A 16,508-nucleotide genomic window follows, 5' to 3' on the forward strand; every position below is an offset into this window, starting at 1 on the left:
AAACTTTGATAATCCTTTAATAAATACTTAGAAAGTTATTAATAAACGACCACGTCTTCACTTCGCGCGGCTTAAAAGCACTCCCCTCCGATCATTACGGTAGATCGATTGTTTCGGGGGAAAACGGCGTCTTGTGATATTTCAGCTGGTGAAAGGTGTTTTCTCGGCCTGAACATCTCTCTATTTTCTGGTTGTGTTGCGGCATCATTATACAAAGGAGTTCACCGAGGTTCCGAGAGAGCTTAAGAAAAAGATGGTCAAATTAGTGAAATTTTTTGAAACCTTCCCATGCATAGGGTGTAGGAGAAATGGCACGGTGATAATTATGCCCGGAGACACAAGGCTTCTCACTTGTGAACATCCTTAAAACAGCATTTCATCATGAGCATAAGGATTTAATGACTGAGAAGGATAAAGAGTGAAAAGGGAGCATCGGGGAAGGAGAGGGAGAAACTTTTTTATTGTTAATGACTGCCTTATAGTCCTGGATGTTCCTTGAAAGGACACGACTGCTGCAGACAGCGGTGACTCAAGGGAGAGGAATTGGAGGCCGGCTGTCCTGCTTTTCGCTGCCCCTTTCATGTCTTTTGATGTGAAAACAAGACAGAAAAGTTCAAAGTAAAGAACACGCCCGAATCACAAAAAAAAAAAAAAAAGAAAAAAGAAAAAGGTGCCATGTCTCCGAACTCCTGACGGGGGAGCCGCGCCGCTGATGTTTCCTGATTTGGTCCACTTTCGTTAAATGTGGCCGGCGGTCGGTGCCGTTTTGCATTTTCGAGTGCGGCTGATGAGCCGAGCCGCCGATGCCAGACACTCGCCGCCAGATTGTACATCCCCCTTTGAAGGTCTGTATTTCCCTCTGACTGTTTCATTCAGTATGTTGTGATGCAGGAACAGGAGGGCAGCCATGTGTAGAGATACAGGCACTTTACTCTCCCAGACAGCTGCTGGAATGAGTGTGAATTTATCAGCCAGTCATCTGTGCCATGCCTCTGCCCACTCCCCCCCCCCCCAGCCCCCACCCCCTCCCTCCGCCTCTCCATCCCCTCCCACCACCCAGAATTAATGACTGCCTCTCCTCATTTGCACCCAATCATGACCGGGATGCCGAGGCAATTGAAAATGTTTACTTCAATTGCAAAAACCCTCCATGTTCCACAAAGTGGCCTGTTTTCACTTTGATGGGATTGCTAATCACAGCGACGTTATTTATGTGTGTTTTGAATTGGAGATGAGCCTAGGCTAGGATATTGGAGGGGGACCAACCTTGCTTGGGGCTGCTAAACCTTATGGAGAATTTATCTTTCGCGTTTCCCTTTCTCTCAGTCCAACAGATTGGGAGCAGAATAACCTTGCTTTGAGGGCTGCTCTGTGTTTCTGCTTTGACTGCCAAATATATTACTTTTACCGCGATGAAATAAAATAGACATCAAAACACTTCACATTGCTTTTGCCTCGTCTTCGGCGGAGCGCGGCACGGAGGGGCTCCACTTGATATCATTACACACTTTAACATTTTCAGATTATTTTGATTTGATGCTCTTGAATATCTTAATTTATTTGGTATTTAAGATACTAAGCGCCAACCGGTGAGGTGAAAATTATACGAATCTGGAGGAAAAAAAGCTGAGTTGCTCTTATTTTACCACTTTAAAAGTCACTATCTGGGGGCCAATATTTGCTTTTTGGTTATCGATTCCTTCCGGCCAAGCTCACAACAACAGAACAACTGTGGTAAACTAATATACATCATCAAAGCTAAACACGAATTACACTAAGATTCAGTGATTTTGCAAGTTATATTATTCAAAACTGCAAAAATAGAGTGAGGAAAAACAGTTGCTGCTGATGAATTAACAATTCACAGGCACTATGTCAACGTACTTGTCAGACAGGTGTTGGAAAACATGCTACAGCTTTTCTCACAAATTAGTCCGTCTCTGTGCGCTTCATACCACTTCAAAGACTTACTTTTCCTCGTCAGTAAACACAGCTTTTGAAGACTCTTTTGGATGTATATTGCTTTGTAGTATATTTCCAATAAACTAAACACATCTGGAAATTAGAGCATGCAATTCACCCTTTCTATCCAACGGTTCCTCTTAAAAATACTGGGATTGTGAAGCAGTTTTTAATACTTTTGATCAGAACATTTATCTTTTGTGCATAAGTAGCTGTGAATGTAAAAATATGCAAAATCTGTTCTCCCTTTTTTTCATACTAATGATTGTTGTCCTGTCTGCCCCTAGTGGCCGGTAGGAGGTATAGCACAGTAGTTTTAATTTGGCTCATCTCTGTGGATAATTTATTTTATCACAATACGCTGAAGCACATTCACACATAGTTAAACTAAACATTAAACTCTACTATATTTACTATAAACAGATAAATGGCTGCATTAGTAACTTTTTGAGATAATCTCTTTTTATTTATTTATTTATTTAACCAATTACCTTCCTTTTTGTCGAGGAAGCCCGGTGGAAAGAAATGGGCAGCTCAATGCGTCAGACAGGTCTGAGGAGCTTCTCTCCACAGGAGGTTAATTTCTTATTGCTCGCCGCATTCACCGAGTTCATTTTGAATCATGTTAGTTTGGCTGTCTATTCCCATTATCACTATCTGAAAATGCAGGCGTTTTTTATTCCCCCCCCACCCCCTCCCTCTCTCTCCACTTTGTAAATGTCAGAACGCAATAGAGGTGTCTGACAACCCGGGCATGCAAATGTGCTTTTGATGTTTTCTTGGGGGCTGTGGCTGAGAGCGTTGTTCCTCCACCGGTGTGAATCTGAGACATTAAAACGCATTCTCCACCGCGCTTACGCCTTTTTAGGCTCCTGCCAGATAAATATAGCACAAGGTGACTTTTTGATTCTCCGGCTCTTTTCTCTCTGAAGACGGGGAGGAAACAAAAGCAGGTCTTTTTTTTTCTTTTTTCTTTTTTTTTTTTTGCGTTTGTGCGGTGCCGGTGGGTGGGTGGGGGAGGGCTGTGAGAGGTGTAAGTTACGATGACATGGTCCAGGGTCTGTCGGTGGCAACAATGCCAGAGCGCAGAGAGTGACTCAGATGCTTACGGCACGTTTATTCCTAGAGATAGAGAACAGAACCGCTGAGCACACTGAGCACACATTGGTCACATGGAAGCTCAGATGGAGGGCTCTGATAAAGCTTAACCATACACAGCACCCAGCTCGGCTCATCTATCTCTTCCTGTGCTCTGTTTAACTCCCCCCTCTCTCTTCCTCACCTCCTTCCCAGCTCCTCACATCAACTACTTGCCACTTCCTTACACTCGTTCTTTTTGTTCCTACCCTCTCCTTCTCCTCTCCTCTCTCTCTCTACCTTCGTGGGCAGCAGAGCTTACAGCCCATCTGGCACAGACTCACAGGGCCCACTCTGAGCTGGGGGAGATCAATAGTGACAAACACTGCACATGGCTCCTATATTAAAAGGATTAGACATGGCTGCAAACAGACAATCTACGCGGCCTATTCACGCATCTTCGCACTGTGCAAGTGTTGACACGCAGTCCCGGCAGTGAGGAATATAAATATTTAATAGACTGTAAATATCCAAACAGGAACGCTCCTTTTCCCATTTGTAAATTCCTTTCCTGCCTTCTGTGTTTTTTTTTTTTTTGTTTTTTCTGTGAAGTCGAAGGGCAAAACCTGGCGACTGACAACGTGTCGGTGGTGGAGGGGGAAACGGCGACCATCAGCTGCAGAGTGAAGAACAACGACGACTCCGTCATCCAGCTGCTCAACCCCAACAGACAGACCATCTACTTCAAAGACGTCAGACGTAAGTCGGCCTCCCGCGAGACGCTTTAACGAACACGCGGCCCCTTTTTCCGCGATAACAGGGAGAAATGTGTGCGCGCACCACGAACGGGTGGAAATTGTTCTTTTTCCTTCTGTTGTGACTGACTCAGTGTTTTTGATTTCTGCCTCATAAGAAGAATATTTCTATTTCGGCCTCAAGGAAAATTCTATTTAAATATAAATATTTAATATCTGTTGGCACTGACAATCTAATCCTGGTTTTTCTTGATGATAACTCTTAGAACTACTTTCGAGACAGTAACGCAAATAATCTGACTAAATCTCAACAACACATTCCTTGCTAATGTAACAGCAGAGATATATGAATACTAGCTGTTGTACATTTAATAATACATCTTGTCATTGTTAAATGAACTGTATTCATTTTCTGCAATAAGAGCAAAAGCAGCGAACAACTGGAGTTTCTTGTTTTTTCTTTCTTTTGTTTCTTTAGTTTTAAATGGTTGGTGGAGCGTTCAGGGTTTTTCCACTAATGGCCCCAAAACAGCCTCAAGGTGCAGATGAGGTTAAACATTTTGGGGGACAGATGTTAAAGACTGTGTCATAAGCAGCGGCGGCTGGTGGTGAAATTTGGTGGGTGGGCTAACAAATGCATAATATTGATAAAATTGTTAAAATAAATATCACCTACAATACACAGAGTTACATCACTTACAGGTACAATATACTGTTTAGTGCTCTACATCAGTGAGGTCCTCAACTGGTCTGACTTCAAGACCCCAATTGCCCAAAGGCAATAACTGAATTAACACTCAGTTGGTGTTTTCATACAAAATACCAAAATTGAATTAAAAAAGTGCAACTACTGAGAAATATACATATATATATATATAAACTCAAATATGTAGATTTAGTCCAGAATCCTCACTTTCTCCTCCTCAAAAAATTCATGATTTACGTCGTGACCAGGATTTGACCCCCAACCTCCTCTGTGGTAGCGAGTGTCACTGAGGACTGTACTCACAGCTGAATGTTTCCGATGTGACTTATGCTGCACTGATGTTTTCCAGTTTTGACAGACAAATGGTTCAATGCCTTGTTAGGTCCATGCTGTATCTGATCAAAAATAGCAACTTCTTCTCCCTCCTCTCACTCTGACACCAGCAGCACTTCTGACCGATGACCAGCGGCCTGAGGGTTGACTGGATTTATCCCAAACCATCAGTGAATGATGGGGGCGTGACATGACACCTGTCAATCACTTACAAGAATGAATTGAATGGAAGATGACTGGGGGATGCTTGGGCTGTAATAAATAAGCCCATTTAGAGATATTCTAGGTTCTTCTTTTGACTTTTTGGTGCCGTTGCTACCATTGGTTTCACCAAAACTAAAAAAATAGTAAGTTATTTAAAAAAGAATTTTCTCATCTTTTTTGTGATATGTCTTGAGAGGGCTTAGCCCTGTTAGCCCATTTATACCAACTGTCCCTGGTTTTAAGTCTTAACATCATTTGTCTCCTCGGGCTAAAACGTCGTTGTCCTCATAAGAGTGTCCCTTGTCCTTCAGGACTGCTGAGCCCTGATCTGAAGTAGTAGCCCTCCTGCGTTTATGCATTACCTCTACAACAACAACAACAACAACAACAACAACAGCAGCAGCAGCAGCATTTATTATCTACGCTTAAGCGTAGCGGAAATTATTTGCTGATTAATCGATTAGGTGACCAACAGGAAATGAATTTGCAGCTATTATTCATGACCCAATAGTCGTTTAAGTTTTCAGTCAAAAGAAATTTGAAAAAGTTGGACTCTCCTCGAATGTGACGACTTGAAATGTTTAATTTTCTGACGCTTTACAGTCGAAACAATTCAGCGATTGTCAAAGAACTGTCACATTCATAATGAATAGGCGTTAACAGTCTATTCTTGCGGCGCAGTGGAAGAATGTATTTTCCCCTCGTTGCTGTGTTCAAAACAGCTCGTCTACACCACGATTATTGGAGTTAAACAAACTCGACTTATTTGTGAACACAATGAGCGTGAAAAGGCACTGGCGCTTACATTTTTTGAGACTATGTGGTCTACTTGAGTCCATCAGCTTCAAAAAGTGTTGCTTAAACTTAAAAATTAAAAAACAAAACAAAAAAACAACTAAAACTAAATGTTTTAAAGAAAAATGCAACTGAAAACCACAATTAGAAAGGAAATAAAACCCAACAAAAAACACACGGAGACACAACACTCATCTCCATGTCAGAGTTTGCGTTGCACGAGCGGAGCTGCTACAACTGTCAGCACATCCCGTACAAAGGATTCGCTGGCTCTGGCTCTGGCACCGCGGCGAAGGTTTCAGATATCACTACAAAATCAGCGCCGGCTTTACGTTAGATTTTCCGTGCAAACATGATTCCATCTGTCCTTGACTTCCTGGCTGTTTAACACAAGTCATTAAGCTCAGAATGCTGGAAGATTAATATGAGATAATTCGCAGTGCTACCATAATGGGAATACTTTTGTGTCCTTGTCAGTGTTCGATTTTTACGATAATCTCTTAGATTAGGATATTGAACATTATGATTATGCATGAGCATATGGGCTACCTCTACTTTGAACGGAGTTTTTGTCTCCTGCATTTTTTTTTTAACTTTTTTTTTTTTAATGTCTGGGACGTGAGCCAAGATTCAAGGTGAAACACCCTTCATTTCAGCCTATATTGCATCCCAGCTGTTATTTCACAAGTCTAGGTAGCGAGACGCGTGTTCCATTTTCTCACTTGCGAAGAGCATCAGGGGAGTTTGAGTACACATCTTCGTCATATTTGTACAAAATACCCAAAGCTGCTCGAGAGTGTGGCAGAGAAGAATGGACCGACATAAACCGTAGATTACGTTGTGCCTTACACCTTAAAAAAAAAAGAAACGTATTCTGACACCGAGGAGCAGATGGAAAAGCAACAATGAAGACGACCTGCATTGTTCCGACAATCAATATTAGCTCTGTACTGTTAAGGAAATCTTTCCACGAGGTTAAGACAACCTTTCCCTCCTCAGTCTTTATTGAGCTGCTCCACGAGGGCCCGTAAACATGTCATTTTCTCTGCCTAAGTCGATGCGGCGCCTTTGTCAATTACAAAAAACAAACAGTTTTGTTTACGCGCAATTAGATCCGAATATATGTCAGAGTTTCTGACGGGCGACTCAAGCGTCACCGGGCTGCTGCTGTGCATTGTGTGTTTCTGGTAATGGGGTCTGGCGAACCCCATGGCAGCGCTATTCTAGGCCGTGTTCCTGAAGGACCGCTAGTTCTGCGGGGACCCCCCTCAGCCAGTGGCATTGTTACCTGTCAACGGGGCCGCCCGACACAGTGGCAGATCTTTGTATACAAGGAAGTAAACAGCAGTGACATAGAGGCACACCAGGAGCTAAGAACAGCAGCTACGAGCGAAGCCGCAGCCACGGAAACGGATACAAACACAAATACCAAAATGGTAACAGCTTTACAGTACCGGCGAAGGCCGTCTAAACAAAGTCCTGTTGCGGCAAATAAAGACGAATTATGTCACGGGTGGAAGCTGAGCGAGTCTTGTTATAGGACGGGCCGTTTATTCTGCCAGATATATGCGAAATGACATGCAATTTGGCAGAGTTGTCATCTGAAATGGGAAAAATGGGCCTTTATCAGCGAGGGTGGAACTCTTCGGACGGTGATGCAATAAAACACCGTTATTTATTCACCGCATCGCCTCTCAGGAGTTGTCTGACTTTTGTGCTACAAAGGTTTAATGTTTGAAGTGATTCTGAGCCAAAAGACTTTTTTTTCGCTTTCAGTTCCTTTCAACAATCCCCTGTAGGGTTTAAAGCGTTTGAAAGCCTGGTTTCCATTCTTAAAGCAGTTATAATAATTACTTTTCAAAAGACAGCCTGACGTGTAAACTATATGACAATGTGAAAGGGCCCATTCGTGGACGCGGACATATATGAAATTATCAGCCTAAGCTGCAGCTCCACATGGTTTTTAAAAAAAAACTCACTGTCTTGATTCAGTCTCATTTCTCTCACGTCGTTTTATTCCCTGGTGAAGCTCAGGAGATGGTGGAGACCAAAACAGAGCAAAAATAGAGTGAATACTGGACTTGCTTCAAGCATCTATGTGCTAATTTGTTTGGTGTATATGTTGTGTGTGCACAAAAAAATAAGCTATGGTCTTCTTTATGACATCACTGGTCCTGGCTGAGTACACAATATCACCCGACTAATCTGTTTCTTTAGGCCAGAAAAGAAGCACGGCAACTTAAGCAAACCTGACTACTATTACCCAGCTGAATTGTGTTTGCATGGAAATGCATTCCTCGTGAGCCTCGCCGACTTACTGCCGTCAAGAAAAGCAAACACAAATACACAAAGCGCTGATGGAAAATAGCTATGGCTGTTGGCGGAGAACGGTTCGTGGCAGATACCATCAGTCAAACACGGGGGAAACTTTTAAGGATCTGCTAAATGTCAACTAGGTGCACCCACAAGAGCAGTGGAAGCCACATAAAACCAGTCATACAACACAAGCCTAAATAATTTGTTGATTACTTGACAGTTCTACTAATCCGTTTATTACGTAACTAGTTTTTTAAGCTATCATCCACCTGTGTAGGCGTCTTCAATTCTTCTTTTAAAGCTGCTCCTTCATTAATCAATCATCATTTTCACAAGCTTCTCATATTTTGCAGATTAAATAATTAACCACACTAATCTCTAATGAATATAATCACTGGGAACATTTTGCTGCGAGTAAATACTGGTCACTATGAACCCACCACGTTCTTATGTAAGCAGCTATGAAGCAGCCTCTTAAGAACTGGATCCGGCATCTCAGACGTGAAGGGTTTCCCTCCCTAGCAGGTGCTTTCGACTCTCAGAGCGCATCAGTGTCTTTGTTTCCCTTTGAGGAGAGACTCCAAAGAGCTCTCAAATTATATTGGGGGATGAGGTTTCATGTTGACACTGCCCCGAGACCTCGGGTAATGATCATGATGCTAAGTGTACAGCCTGATGGGAATAACAAACTCCCTTCGCTTTAAACAGGCGCTGAATGGAGTTCGTTAGCTCGACAGATGCAGAGGACTTGATAAAGAAGGCAGGTCAAAACATCAAAAGGGCTCCCAATCAAATCAGCAGGGGCGGTTTATGTAAAAGGGTGCGCGGCACTGAGGGCTGACCCAAATGAAAAGCTGCCTAACCTAGTTTGACGGCATTAAAAAAGGAAAATTCAGCCAATCTATGCAGACATTAGTATACGGATTTCTGGCTACTTTTGATTCAGACTTTCAGGCATTCAAGCCTCTCTACCTCCACACTGTGATTTGATTCATTATGTATGTTTGAATGCCTCTCCCTTCTTCTTCTTTTTTTTTTTCCACTGGAATATGTGAGTTTGATGCAGCCATCCATGACCGGGCGTAGACCATTTTAAGAGTTCCTAGCTTGTTAGGAGTCCTCATGAGCACTCTTCACACTCTTCCTGTCTTTGCGAGTGCTCTGCGGACTGTAAAGCTACTTTATAAATCAACTTGTATGAATCATTTTGAAACTCACTTTTCTTTTACTCAATTAAGGAGAAAGCCCACAAAAGGGAGCACTCATCCCCCCCCCCTCAACACACACACTCCTCTCCTCCTCCTCCTCCTCCTCCTCGTTTCATTTTCCCATTTTCCTGCGTCCTTCTTCCCTCTCACCCCATGTCTCATGTTTGTGCCCCTGTACCCTGTATCCTCACCGTCCCTGTCTCACATGTATCCCCACAGCTCTCAAGGACAGCCGGTTCCAGCTGGTGAATTTCTCTGACAACGAACTGCGGGTGTCCCTGTCCAATGTGTCACTCTCCGATGAGGGACGCTACGTGTGCCAGCTCTACACGGATCCTCCTCAGGAAGCCTACGCAGACATCACCGTCCTGGGTAGGTGTGAGGGCGCACACGTGAACCTCACGCACACGTGCTTTTTTTCAATTTTTTTATTTATTGTACTTCGCTCCATTATATATGGTGAATATGAAATAATAGCAATCTTTGATCCCGTTATCTTTAGCGACTGAAACAAAATGTCAGCCAATTAGGCTCTCGCAGTGCTCAACAGCATAACGAAAAGGAGCAGATGCTGAAACTGATGGCTCAGACCGCGTCGGTTTTGGCAGCTGTGTTGACTCTGTGAATCCCGGTGAATGTTGACTTGGCTGCTCCAAACGATTCCCTATTGAGAGTCAGCTGTGCCACACTTTGATGCTTTGGAGTGAAATTACTCTAGTTAAGCTTTATTATACATGCAGACATCCTGGGGGATTGAAAGGAATTAAAAGCACTTTAAAGTAATTACTCTAGTTGTACAATTGAAACCTAGCTGCCGTGTTTCTGAACCAAGGGGTTGCATTGAAGAGTCCTTGAAAGAAGCACCCGCTGACTTTTTTTTTTTTTTTGCTTTCAAGTAACTGGAGTTCAAGCAAGTTTGCTGTGATGACTAATACAAGGGATGAGAGGAGAGCAGCGCTCCATCCCGTCTCTGAACCATAGGTCCTAATCACATATACTTCTGTAACACTGGAACAGCGTCTTGGGTAAAAAGCGCTACATAATGCATGACTGACTCAGGCCTCATGATGACTGAATACATGAATTCATAAAGGTATTACATATTCCTTTTGTTCACCTATAAGGAATGGAAAATGACAACATGTTTATGGGATCTGTGGTCTGCCGGCGCGCCACTTTGAAACGGAAATATGTAAAATAATGATCAATTATACAGATATTTAAAGTCTCCAGAGGATGCGAGTGGATCCTCTGAGTTAAAAGAGTTAATAAATTAAATACGCAATCAGTGGTTATAGAAAAACAAATGGATCCTGAAACAATAAAAAAAAAACAACAACTGGCAAACAAGGCAACATATTCACACTTAATGTGAATATATCATTTAAATATATATAATTTGCATGCAATGCAATGTTCTGCTGGGAAACCTTAGGACCTGGCATTTGTGTGGATGTTCCTTATACATGTACCACCCACATATGTTAGAGCAGGATGCAGCCTGACACAGATGCACACACACAAAAAGATTTAGGAAAAAAAAGAAGAACAGCACAAGGTGTTGACCTGGCCTCCAAATTCACCAAATACCAAACTGATCAAGTATCTGTGGGATGCACTGGAACATATCTGATCCACAGAGGCCCCCATTAACAAGATCCTGCTGCCAGACACCAAAAGAATTCCCATGTCCATTCTCTGATGAGTCACAACTGTTGTAGAGGCGCAAGGGAGACATATGCAATATTAGAACGGCGGTCATAATGTTATGCCTGATCAGCGTATGTTACGTAATGGTCATTTGCAAAGGTGCATGTTTTTAGTCAAAGATGTTGTTGTGGTATCGTTATGCGCGACATCATCATTTATCTTAAAATACCACTTTACCTAAATGAGGTCTTGGTCGCTAGTCTCGTTAGCTTAATATTCTTGCTAACTCTTGTGCCCAGTTACGTAGAAAGGCGGTCGTCCGTCTCTCTGAAAGCAGAAACCCAAGTCTGGTCATGACCGGCTCCAGCCCCCACGACTCCAGGATAAGCAGTTATAGATGATGGATGATAGCAGAAATGTTTCTATAAAGGATTTTCATCAAACTAGTAGCGAGATGAAAATACCCAGAGGTCGGGGGATAAGCTAGTGGTTGGCCTCACCATTATTTCACATGTAGGTCCTGTTATTCTTTGGTACAGTCGTAGCAGAAACTTGCCAAGTCATGATGACTTAATGTTCTCAAGCTGATTATTATGAAAGGATTTTTGAAAGGATCATTTGGTGGCATGTAAACAAATATAGAATGATATGATAACTAATCGCTAATCACTCACACATTTGTGTTATTATTATTATTAAGTGTAAATGATGCATCTTTCTGACCGCTGCTGCTGCTGCTGTTATGCTTCAGTCCCACCGGGCAGCCCAATGATCGAGAGCCGCGAGGATGTGGTCAGCGAGGGAAACGAGACGGAGCTCACCTGCACAGCCATGGGCAGCAAGCCAGCCGCCTCCATCAGATGGATGAAAGGGGAGGAAGAACTGACAGGTTAGTAGAATAACAGCCTCTCCTGGTTTGCTTCACACGCTGCGGGCCCGTCCGCTTCCTACAAGCCCAGGTCTCTGGAGGCGCATCCTCCCTGAGCAAAACCTAGTTCAAGTCTAAAACATTAATGTGCGGTGTACTGATTATGTTGACTGACACGTATAGGAGGATAATCGTGTCTGACACATGCGGCTTGAAGAGGACAGCACTTTCTTTCTTGCTTTACTTCCTGAGTGTAAAAACTCCCCCTGTCCTCAAGGCTACTTGCTCAGCCTCATGCGATACGTCTCATGCATTTTAGAAAACATTTGCCTTCTAGGCACTTTTTCGGCTCTGATTTACATTTCAGCGATCCATGTTTAGATATAAAATAGATTAAACATTGAGCGTGAACATTTACCTTGAATACTAACAGAATACGTTTTTGAAAGTAGTCAATTATGAATCTTTTGCATTCTCTTGAAACACGGTAAACACGGTTATGAGCTCGTATTTTCCCCATTTCATCTTCATCTCGTTGCCGTCGGCCGGCCGCGGGCTGTTAACTGAGAGGGAGGGGGGGTATATATAATCTGATCTGGTGGAAAATCTGTATTACATCTCAGTTATGATTAGGGGTCATCAATAATTTATTATATACTTATTGTTAAGCGTGAGGGATATTCATTTTAGTCATATCGTATTTACAGAGAGTGGATGTCTCTGAGCTTGTTGTCAAATTATATATGTATTAGAATGGAGAGGATTCATTTGGCTTGTTGAGGGATGAAATATTTAGACAAGAGCGAATCTGAAGCTAAATGCCATCTGTGCCTCCAGTGTTCCCTACAGGAGTCGAAGTCAATTTCTGTTTATGGCTTGTCGAGTGTTGTGTAGGGGAGGCTGAGACAACGGGATGGTTAGATCAGGGAAATGCCACCGACATGCTGAGCGGGGCTAATCCATAGTGGCGGCGGATACATAAAGCGAGCCCCGAAAGTCACGTCCTCGTGTAACCCAGGAAACACAAATCACTTCTCATTATGGACGTGCTAAACAATTCATTAGCTCCCGCGCACATCGAGATTCAAAGGCACACATCTCGCCGGTTTTATAGAATCCCTCTGATCGTGTTTGTCTTACGTCTCCGCGCGGGCAGGACGGCCGCGGTGGCGAGGAAGAAATTTCGCTGCCTAATTTAAACGCACCTTCAAATTGGCCGAATTGGTTCTGCGGCCATTTATCAGGCTGGCAGGGACGGGAGTGACGAGCTCTGGCCTGCGAGAGGCTCCGCGCACAAGGTGGCAAAACGCATTTTAGCATAAATGACAGCAGCGATATCATTTAAATGCAGTGGAGCCCGGTGCTCAGCTGCTGCTGCTGTTGTTAAAGTACAGGAGGAGATTTGTTCCCTCGGACAGCTGCGTTTAATTATGCCTTTTTAAAAATTTGCATGTGATCATGGAAAGCTGTGTGAAGGAGATCTGATAAGAATTTGAAAAAGTTGGTGTGATGCTTGTGTTTAAAAAAAAAAAAAAAAAAAAAAGCAAAAAAAAAAACGCATTTTGAAATATTTAATTTAAATTTAGTGGGGAACAAAGTTTTAAAAAGACACTCTTCAGTAAAAATTATTCAGTAAAATGATTCGGGAAATGTAATTTCGGGTTTTTTACTCTGATTCTGAATATGAAAAACTAAGCATAGTAATTGAAACAGATTTCACCTTGCAAGCCACAATGGTGAACAAAACATCCAAATTCAAGGTTTATTTCTTGAATTCTGATGGCATTCCTCCTACTCCTTCAGTGAATGGGAACAATAACCATTCACTAACGAAAGCCGTGGGAAGCTGCACAGAAATAACTTAAAACTTAGAAAAGCAGCTTTTGCAAATATAAACGTTAGTAAAGTCCATTTGGCTTAGCCTTGATAAAGGCCTTTATTGATATATACAGTAACTCATACTAATATTCTATGCATTAGCAATGAGCCAATAATACATTTCCAGAATAATTCTTTCAGCATATCCTTTAAGATAACTTTTTTTATTCCTGCCATCTAAATAGCATATTACAACTTTGCATATAACTATTTGTCTTATTTTGATTTGGGGGATTATTATCCTGTACTGGATTTAAGGAGTTTAGGATGAGGCAAACAGGAAGTTAACTTTTTAACCTCTACAAGTAAAGTTCAATTATCCGGTATGATTTCCTTAATGCAGTGTACCTTAAGAGTATTTTCATACTGAAGGAAACTATAAAACCTTCAGAAGTAACAAGGAGCGTCCCTCATGAGCCGAATAAAATATCTAAAGATATTTATGAATGTTTACTCAGGTAAAATATCCTTGGGAAGAGTTATGTTGCATCTCCAGCTATCGAGCACTTTGCGGTTAAAATGGTTTAAAGCACTTTAATCATCTCTATGAGTCTTGTGTCGAAGCCAAATCAGCAGCCACCAACTTTCCCTTTCTCGTTTCATGTTATATTTCTCCCACATGTCTGGTTCTGGGCCCCACAATAAGCCTTTCCAACTCACAGTTTGAAACTCTTCCGTCTAATGGGACAAACATTATGCCAATTTGATGCAGTGGGTGAAGCGAGTTTAAAGTCTATATTATCTTCCTTTTGGCCTGCTTTTCTAATAGCGCCGGTTTGCTGTCTAAGCAGAGTGGAAGCAGCTTGATCACTGGCGGCTGTGCGGTGCGTTGGCAGGCAGAAGGCTCGGGTTAGAAGCTGACTGAAAGAAAATGTCACCCTGAGAAGAGGCTCTGCTTGATTGCGCTGGGATTGATCAGTGCTCGATGCTCACAAGAGCGTTTGATTTGACATCTCTGCGGCAACTCTCAAATCTCCTCTGCATTCAGATTCGAGTCATTCCGTGACCTGATCCACAGTTGTTTTCCTCATCTGGGTTTGGATGACACAGATAATTGACAAGCGGTGGTCGACCTGTACAGCCGTAATGACTATGATCTTCAGAGCATGACTCAGAACTTTGCGAAGTTTTTCCAGTTGTTTCTCGAATTAAAATGGCCTAAGAAGAAGAATCCTGAACAGAAATGATTGATACGGCACAAGAAATGCGACGTACGGACCCGTGACCGCGTCGAGATGAGTACAAGCGGCGCAATTTTCCTGACCTTCAAATGTGGTTTACCTCTCCCTTTGGTAGTTCGCACAGTGCAAAGTCAAATGAGAGACACAACGCCATGGGACTTTCATACAGATGAGGTAGTACAAGATGGGATGGTGCTCATTTGGTAGAAAATGTCTTTTTGACATTGCATGCAGGCATCTGTCCTTTTTTTTCCAGCAGTGGAGCCGTCTACACACTTCCCACTCGGGAAAGTGAGGTCGTGACCCGCCGCATGAAATACAGCGTGATATAATCAAATCTAAATCAAATCCTAATTCTTGAATAAACATTTGATTCATTTTTTTTTTTTTTTAACGCGCATAGTAGCAAATTTATTGCTGCCTACAATACAACAACGTTTTGAAAGTGACATTTGAATTTCTTCTGCCCACACAATGAATGCAAGTTCACAGCTAAGCAAAATACAGTTCCAGCAAAGGTTAAGACAGCCACGGTGTTTGTAGAAGAAGCAATCGTAAAAAGAGTTTTCGACAACAATGAGATTCCCCTCGGACTCAAGGTCATCACGAGCGGCAAGAGTCAATCTAAACGATGTGGGACAGCTGCACTTTTGTTCGAGAAGTGAAAAGACAACATTACCTGCTTGCTGAATCCAATGATTTATGAATGGAACAACACCAGTGGTGGACCAATATGATGTTAAAATAAAATCAGATGTTCCAAATGAACAGTCCTCAGCAAGTCATAATTGATTTCAAATGGGAAACAAATTACTGACAAGTTTGGATATGCATCCAATGAAAATGAGTGGATTTAAGGTTTAGTCTCCATGGCGTCGGACATAGGTTTCAAAAAGAGTGATTTGGATGATCAGAGGGGAGGGTGCCTCTGGCAGTGGCCATCTTGGCAGTGTCTGACTCTGCCTTACTCCCAGCTAATTCACAAACTGGCAAAGACGCGGAAATGAAGTGGGCGCCACACATCTACCGATGGTCAAGTTGGACCCGTGGTAGAAAGATCCAGGCAGTATTTGAAGAGGCGTACACACAGGAAAAGACTAGCACCAAGAGGCTTTGAATGTTGAGGAAATTTAGCAAGTTGCGGCAATGACAGACGAAAATGTTTGGCAATGTGAGGTGGATGGGTACCAGGTTTAACTTCTTAACTTTGAGGCTTTGCGACTGTGACCAATAGGAGCTACGTTCATTATTACACAGGTTTAGATGTTACAATCCCTTGGGCCAAGATCCCAGAGAAAACACATTTAGCTCAATCCAACTGAAAACCAATCAACAGTCTTCTACCAACTAGCAACCAACAAGACACCAGCTAACTAGCCTAGCCAACGGCAGCAGGCAGTATGTGGGAGTCCTTGGGGTTTTCAAGTGGGCACCCCCAAGCTCCTTCTCCTCTCTTGATGCATAGAAGTGGTTTTGCCTTTTGTGCACTTTCAACTCGTTGTGTTTACTTTTATAATCACATCATATGATTCACTTCTCAGCTTAATGTCGTGCCGTGCGACAAAACCGCAAACG

The 16,508-nt window shown here is 42.6% G+C and overlaps 1 protein-coding gene and 1 long non-coding RNA gene across 4 annotated transcripts in view; one reads left to right on the top strand and one right to left on the bottom strand.

The window, feature by feature from the left end:
- Positions 1-16,508, top strand: part of cadm1b (cell adhesion molecule 1b) — a 150,656-nt gene that overhangs the window by 105,387 nt on the left and 28,761 nt on the right. For all 3 annotated transcript variants that reach the window (XM_047593993.1, XM_047593995.1, XM_047593994.1), the window contains 3 exons: positions 3,652-3,798; positions 9,576-9,728; positions 11,758-11,895. In XM_047593993.1, the coding sequence (XP_047449949.1) occupies positions 3,652-3,798; positions 9,576-9,728; positions 11,758-11,895 (438 nt within the window). The remainder of the gene's footprint in view (positions 1-3,651; positions 3,799-9,575; positions 9,729-11,757; positions 11,896-16,508) is intronic.
- The window catches only part of LOC125013373, an 83,341-nt gene that overhangs the window by 26,507 nt on the left and 40,326 nt on the right, over positions 1-16,508 (bottom strand). The window lies entirely within an intron of this gene.

The sequence above is a fragment of the Mugil cephalus genome, chromosome 9, assembly GCF_022458985.1.
Source record: "Mugil cephalus isolate CIBA_MC_2020 chromosome 9, CIBA_Mcephalus_1.1, whole genome shotgun sequence".
NCBI classification, from domain to species: Eukaryota; Metazoa; Chordata; class Actinopteri; order Mugiliformes; family Mugilidae; genus Mugil; species Mugil cephalus.